Below are 8344 nucleotides of genomic sequence, written 5' to 3'. Positions count from 1 at the left end.
TCCCTGAATCTCTTCTCACTTCCTTCTCTCATAAAACTGTTAAAACCTGACCCTGTCAGGCCCTCTGAGGATCCAAACACTAAACATCTCATTTATCATACTTCATATCATAAACTGAATCACAAGCTATGGTCAAAGACTTTACTGATGTAACTGAGGATCCTCATAAATTTGCTAATAAATCTAATATAGTTATTCAAACCCATCAACCTAGTTTCCCAGATTTATATCAGCCAGTTCACATGATTTTCAGTGAGGGTCAAGCCCCACACTGGATAAACACTGGCAACTGGGATAATCCTGAAAGATCTCTAAAACTACAAATGGGGTACTATTTCCCTGCCTTGTCAGATGATCAAGTTTGTGCAATTGCTAAGCAACATTACCAGGCAATCCCTTGGACTGTCCCCAAAACCATCAAGTAAGATTTAGATTTGCACCCAGAAGCCCAATAAGCCCATTTGTGATTATTATAGCCAGCTCCAGATTGTTTTTAAATAAAACTCTGGTCTTCTTTTAAATGTTGACTCCACTTAGGTAGCTTTTAACTACCTGTTCACTGAGGAGCTGAACCAGGATCTTTCTCTTCTACTTAAAAGTAACAGAATGGAATGGGAAACTATCCACTTCAGTTTTAGTTAATCTGACATATCAGCTCATCTATGCCTTACATGATTCAACTAAAATAAAGACCACTAAAATTATTAATTTTCAACTGCAGCAAACGGATGCCTTTAAGCAAAATAAAAAATCACATGGTCTCTGTTATTATTGAAAGGACCCAGAACAGTGGATACAAAACAGAGTTACAATGTTTAGTGCCCAAGGCACCGTTAGCCCACTATCCATCATTTCCAATGTCCTCCTAATTACCAAAGATGGGGCTCCAAGATTTGTGGGGGATTTTCCCAATTCTCCCTCTTAATTGGCTTGAAGGAACAAATTGGTGATGAATCCCTCTTTGTTTTTATTGACACTGGAGATACACTCTGTGCTCAACCCCACTGCTATAAAGCAGCCTTACTTTGCAGTATTAAAATGGTTTAAGTACTGGAGTCTCCAATAAACCTCAACAGATTCTTGTTTCTAAACTTATTTCTTTATGTTTAGGTCTTTTTAGAGATACTCACCTTTCTCTCTTTAGTTCCTAATCCCCTATTAATCATTTAGGCCACAATTTCTTTAAAAATATTTTGCTGGATGATTTTTCTCTCAGAAGCAAAATATAATTCTAGAATTTGATGGTAATCAAAATAGCCAACAGGTGAATTAAATGACCATTCAGCATCATTACTCACTCCATCTCTAATGGCCTTTTGCTGAGTCAGGGAACATTGATCATTTGCTCCTTTTGGATCAGCTACCATCCTCTTTATGGGCAAAGTCTTCAAGTGATATCGTGAGAACCCACAGTGCACTTCCCATGAATATTCAAATAGATCTCTCAAAATCTCTCTCTAGAATTGTAGCCTGTAAATTAAAAGGCCCTTCAATGGATCAAGCCTATAATAGAAGATTATAAGACTCAGGGTCTTATTATCCCCTGCACTGTTCCCTATAATACCCCTATTTTACCTGTGATAAAACCCAATGATTGAGGATAGAGCTTTATTAGGACCTCAGATTGATAAATAACTTTATTATCTCTCAGCACCCTTTTGTTCCTAACCCCCAGACACTACTGACATCCACTCCCACTAAAAGCATTTTTTCACTGTAATTAACCTATGCAGTGTATGTTTTAGTATCCTAGTTGATGAGAAGAGCCAATATGTGCTTGCTTTCACTTTACAGTAAGAATAGAAATACACCTGGGTAGTAATGCCCCAGGATTTCACATAGAGACATTCTCACTTTTCACAAACATTAAAGGTTGATTTTGGTGATAACAAAGTTTTCTGCAGGCTCTACTTTGTTAGAATACACAGACTATTTTCTTCCCTGCTCCCCTTCTCAGATCTCTTCATAGGAAGACAGCACTTATGTGTTACAACTTTTAACCTTAAAGGGACAAAGTCTATAGGGACAAAGGGAAAAAAAAATCTGTTTTCTGAAGCCAAGGTTCAATGTTTCAAGGTTCAAAGGCACCTGATCTCAGAAATGGGGGCATATTTAGATTCAGATGGGTTTCACAGCATCCTAAACTTCCCCAAACTCCAAACTAAGTGCCAATTATGAGGTATTCTCAGGCTAGCTGATTACTGTCAAAATTTGATTCCAAACTTTATTTTTATCGCTCAATTTCTATATGTTTTACTAAAAAGTTACAAACTGGACCCTTTTATTTAGAAAGATCAGGATGACCTAGCTCTTGAAACTAAAAAAAAAAAAAAAAAAAGCCTAATAAAGCCTCTGCCCTTAGACTTCCTAATGAGCAACTTCCCCTTTTCCTCGTTGTATGTGTGAAGGAAGGGAATGCCCTTGGAGTACTCACCCAAAATCATCACAACTCTCATTGTCCTATAGAGTAGTATAGCCAACAACTAGACCTTGAGTCACAGGCATACCCCTCCTGCCTCAGAGCAACTCCTATTTTCCCTCTCACAGCAACAAACCCAGCATACAAGAATATGGTGCAACTCAACCAATGAGAAACCATTACCACCCTGCACACTCACTTGCCTCCAAAGGACTCTGATTTAAGAACTCCCAGCCATCTTCCTCCTTTTCACTGTTAAGTATCATCTCTCTCCTTTGATCTTGATTGTCTATGCTTTACCCTTCCAATTGCAATTGCTCTGTTATTCCTGAATAAATCCATTTTGCTGGTAAAATAACTGGCTATTTTGCTTTTAATGTAGTCAAAGGTGATCATGACACTAAGTTTGTGGATTGAGTTGTAGAAACAGTTAAAAAGGACATAATGTACACTTTAGAAGCTCTTGAAAATGAATATAAGATTTGCAAGTTTTGTGAATCCAATGGGAAATCAAACATTGTGGAATGATAGCATCGTATTTATATTTTAAGAAAATAACACGGGAAACAATGTGTAAGGATACATTTTATATTTGAAAAAGACTCAAGTCATGACAATATTTAGGAAGAAATTTCAATCTGTACAAGGTCATATTTATATTTTATATCTTGTAGCAGAAACCTTAAATTTCTGATTTCACTTAATACGGTTCATGCAGTGACCTAAATTCTAAAGAAATCATTTAAGTACAAACATTTTATTAAGTTCACTTAAATATATATATTTTTATTTGAATGTACAATTGTCAAATTTTCTCATATTTCTATGCAGATCACTCTGTGCAGTATTTTTATTGAAAATTGTGAGAATTCTATATTAAATAAGCCCCCTGAAATGAGTTTTATTAAAGGATGCTGGGATGAGATAAATTTGAGATGTCAAGTATAATTAAGTTGAAGGAAGACAACAGGTAAGCCGATTTATAAACAACAAATTCTCATGCTTGTTTTGCTTGTTATTTCACATCCTATTACCTATATATTGTACATCACAAATATATTTTTATTGACCATATATACTTTTATTTTTTTATTTTTTATAATAATATTTTTTGTTATATTACATTAGTTGCCATATGGTACATCCCTGGTTTTTGATGTAAAGTTCCATGATTCATTAGTTACATATAACACCCAGTGCACCATGCAATACGTGCCCTCCTTACTCCCCATCACCAGCCTATCCTATTTCCCCATCCCCCTCCCCTCTGAAGCCCTCAGTTTGTTTCTCAGAGTCCATAGTCTCTCATGCTTCATTCCCCCTTCTCATTATCCCCCCTTTCTTTATCCCTTTCTTCTCCTACTGATCTTCCCACATCTTATGTTCCATAGATGAGTGAAACAATGATGATTGTCTTTCACTGCTTGACTTATTGCACTTAGCATTATCTCCTCCAGTGCCATCCAAGTTGCAGCAAATGTTGAGAAAGCAATCTTTTTCATAGCTGAGTAATATTCCATTGTATATATCGACCACATCTTAACCAATATATTACTTAAATCAATTTCACTTTTCAAATGTGGCTGCTACAAATGTTTAAATTACTTGTAGTTCACATTATATTTCTATTAGATAGTGCTTCTCTAGAGTGTTCTAATTAACCTGGAAAAGGAAAGTAAATGAGAGGACAGCCATGATTATTGTTTCTTGGCAAAGAATATCCCAAACTCCCTTGTCATGGCCCCCAGGACTTCCTTATTCCTCAGGCTGTAGATAATGGGATTGAGCATGGGAGTGAGGATGGTGTAGAAGACCGCCAGAATCTTATCTTCTGCTGGTGAACGGAGATTCCTGGGCCGAAGGTAGGTGTAGACAAAAGGTGCATAGTAAAAGGTCACTACGGTTAAATGTGTTGAACAGGTGGTGAAGGCCTTTTTTCTTCCCTCTTTTGAGCGCATGTGGTAAACAGCAAAAAGAACCCGTCCATAGGAAGCGGTAATACCAAGGAAAGGAAAGAGGAGAAAGAGACTTGTACTCACAAAAACCATGTACTCATAGACCCAGGTGTCTACACAGGCCAAAGGCAACATGGCTGGTACATCACAGAAGAAGTAATTGATAGCCCTGGACCGGCAGTAAGGGAGATGGAGGGCATAGACCGTGTGTGCCAAAGAGTTGATAGACCCCAAAATCCAAGATCCTAGGATCATTTTCACACACATCATTTTACTCATGCGGATGGGATAATGGAGGGGGTGGCAGATGGCCACATAACGGTCATAGGCCATGGAGGACAGGAGTAAACCTTCAGAACATGCCATGGTCAGGAAGAAGAAGCTTTGCACCCCACACCCCAGGAAGGAGATACCTTTCTGGCCAGACAGGAAGTTGAATGCCATCTTTGGGACGGTGGTCGAGATATACATTAGGTCCATGAGGGAGAGCTGGCTGAGGAGAAAGTACATTGGTGTGTGGAGCCGGGGATCTAAGCGTATGAGGTGAATCATGGCTGAGTTACCCACTGAGGCAAGAAAGAATATGAAGATGATAAGGAACAAGAGAAGCAGGCCAGTTTGATTTGAGGGAAACAGCCCCAACAAAATGAAGTCATCCGAAGTTTGATTCCATGTCTCCATGAAATTGTACCGTTTTCACTCCTTTGAAAGAAAAATAAAGACAAAAACAAAGCATGCAACAAAAATTAAAACAGGAGCACAAAAAGGATCTCTTATTTTATGAATGTTTGTTTAGAATGAATTGTCTTTTCTTCAATACTGCTGCTTTCAGGAGCACCTGGGAGGCTCAGTTGGTTAAGCAACTGCCTTCAGCTCAGGTCATGATCTCAGGGTCCTTGGATCAAGTCCTGCATTGCATTTCTTCCTCAGTGCAGAGCCTACTTCTCCCTCTCCCTCTGCAGCTCCCCCTGCTTGTGTTCTCCTGCTACCTCTCTGTCAAATAAATAAATAAAATCTTAAAAAAAATACTGCAGCTTTCATAGAATCAAGTTTAATATCTGAATTGAATATTGCTCTTCCAATTTTCTTTGGTAAGCCCTACAACAAGTGATCTTAAGTGTAAAGCCTAGTATTATAACCAACAAAAATACACAGGATAACTAAAACATTATTCTCTCTATAACTCTTGGCTATGCACATTCCTCAGAATTTACAAAATGTCACAGGAATGTCTGTATTTCCCAGTGTCTGTCAATGTAACACAGCATATTTACAGTAGTAACTGGATTATGTGACTCTGAAACTTTGCATATGCTAAATTCTAAGTCCTTTAGTACCTAGTCCTTTTCTACATCTTTAATGTCTGTTCTTTCTTCACCAAATGGCACTACTGCAGCCAGGAAAATGTTCATAATCTACCTCTAGTATTCTTTTTCACTTCTGTGACTTCCTTAAAAATGTGCCCACCACCCAAAATCACTATCCTTGAACTAAGGGTTTTGCAAACTTTGAGAGACCCACACTAATTTTAAAGTATTATTTGGATATTCTCTCTTCTGTCATGCTGTGTCCATTTTTTGAAACTCGACAGAATCCAGAGTCAAATGCACAAATTTTCATGCCTAATTTTATTTTCTTGAATAATTATTACTCTTTTGTAAAAGATCTGGCTTAATTTTATGTTTCGGACTAGGTCAAGGCACTCTAATATTGGAGAGGGTACTCATTCCCTTTTTCTGTCCTTCAGTTTCTATACAGCAGATGGCAGCATAGCCAACCAATTGTAAAGCTGTTCTACAAAAGCAGGCACAAGCAGGAAAATGCTCTTCAATTGTAGCTTAAAATTTTGTACTTTCAATGCTGTCCCGATCAAAATACCAATGACATTTGTCAAAGAGTTGGAACAAAAATTTGTGTGGAACCAGAAATGGCCCTGAATCACCAAGGAACTGTTCAAAAGGAAAAACAAAGCTGGGGGCATCACATTGCCTGATGTCAAGCTATACTACAAAACTGTGATTACCAAGACAGCATGATACTGGCACAAAAACAGACACATAGACCAACGGAACAGAATAGAGAATCCAGAAATGGATCCTTGGCTCTATGGGCAAATAATCTTTGATGAAGCAAGAAAAAACATGCAGTGGAAAAAAGACTGTCTCTTCAATAAATGGTGCTGGGAAAATCAGACAGCTATATGCAAAAGAATGAAACTTGACCACTCTCTCACACCATGCACAAAGATAAACTCCAAATGGATGAAAGGCCTTGATGTGAGACAGGAATCCATCAAAATACTAGAGAAGAACATAGCCAGCATCCTCTTTGACATCGGCCAAAGCAACTTTTTTCATGACACATCTCCTAAGGTAGGAGAAACAAAAGAAAAAATGAACTTGTGGGACTTCATCAAGATAAAAAGCTTCTGCACAGCCAAGGAAACAATCAAAAAAATTAAGAGGCAGCCCACAGAATGGGAGAAGATATTTGCAAATGACACTACAGGTAAAAGACTGGTATCCAAGATCTACAAAGAACTTCTGAAACTCAGTACACGAGAAATAAATAATCAAATCAAAAAATCGGCAGAAGATATGAACAGACACTTTTCCAGCAAATACATACAAATGACTAACAGACACATGAAAAAAATGTTCAACATCATTAGCCATCAGGGGAACTCAAATCAAAACCACATTGAGATACCAGTTTACATCAGTTATAATGGCAAAAATTGACAAGGCAGGAAACAATAAATCTGGAGAGGATGTGGAGAAAGGGGATCCCTCTTACACTGTTGGTGGGAATGCAAGTTGGTACAGCCACTTTAGAAAGTGTGGAGGTCCCTCAAAAAGTTAAAAATAGAGCTACCCTATGATCCAGCAATTGCACTACTGGGTATTTACCCCAAAGATACAGACGTAGTGAAGAGAAAGGCCATATATACCCCAATGTTCATAGCAGCATTGTCCACAATAGCTAAATTGTGGAAGGGGACAAGATGCCCTTCAACAGACAAATGGGTAAAGAGGATGCAGTCCATATATACAATGGAATATTACTCAGCCATCACAAAGAACGAATGCCCAACATTTATAGCAACATGGATGGGACTGGAGGAGATTATGGTAAGTGAAATAAGTCAAGCAGAGAAAGACAATTATCATACGGTTTCACTCATTTATGGAACATAAGGAACAGCAGGGAGATCAGTAGGAGAAGGAAGGGAAGAATGAAGCGGGGGGGTATACATAAGGGGGATGAACCAGGAGAGACTATGGACTCTGGGAAACAAACTGAGGGCTTCAGCGGGTAGGGATGTGGGGGATTGGGATAGGCCAGTGATGGATATTAAGGAGAGCACATATTGCATGGAGTACTGGGTGTTATACACAAACAATGAATCATGGAACTTTACATCAAAAACTAAGGATGTACTGTATGGTGACAAACATAACATAATAAAAAATTTAAAATAATTTGTACATACCTTCTTTGGGCCTAAGAAGAGTGGCAATATTAATACCCTGGCTTAATTACTTAAATTCCAATAATTTCCTTTCTGCAAAATGTTTCTAGCTTCTAACATCCATTCCTTTCCTTGAGAATTTTTATGTGTAATTCAATGTTTTATAGATTTCCTTTTTCTCTTTGTCAACTCAATTCTGGCAGTTTGTTCTTTACTTCACTCACACCCCCAAACATGCTTACACTGTGATTGTGGTGATTCTTTTACCTCCAATATATATTTTATTTCTTCCTTTATCTAGATTTGGTGTGGGAGGGGACTTTGAGTTCTCCATGAGCTCCTGTGTCAGAGGGAGATACCTGATGTCTTGTCACATCCAAGACTTAGGTAATATTGGATTACCGATTTTTCAACAGTAAAGAGAAACAATGAATAATTTGTTGTAATTATTCACATCTTATGGCCGTAAGTACCGTTACCTCATGTAATTCTAGCAAT

The 8344-nt window shown here is 38.0% G+C and overlaps 1 protein-coding gene across 1 annotated transcript; it reads right to left on the bottom strand.

Annotated features, from left to right (window-relative positions):
• Window positions 1–4116: 4116 nt before the first annotated feature.
• Window positions 4117–5112, bottom strand: LOC123780188 (olfactory receptor 2L13-like). The gene has a single exon (XM_045778977.2). The coding sequence runs from the start codon at window positions 5053–5055 to the stop codon at window positions 4117–4119; it is 939 nt and encodes a 312-aa protein (XP_045634933.2). The 5' UTR covers window positions 5056–5112.
• Window positions 5113–8344: the final 3232 nt, after the last annotated feature.

This window comes from Ursus americanus, chromosome 5 (assembly GCF_024610735.1).
Source record: "Ursus americanus isolate L20-20 chromosome 5, mUrsAme1.1.p, whole genome shotgun sequence".
NCBI classification, from domain to species: domain Eukaryota; kingdom Metazoa; phylum Chordata; class Mammalia; order Carnivora; family Ursidae; genus Ursus; species Ursus americanus.
Note: the sequence above shows the minus strand (reverse complement) of the source record. Positions and strands in the feature narration are given on the sequence as shown.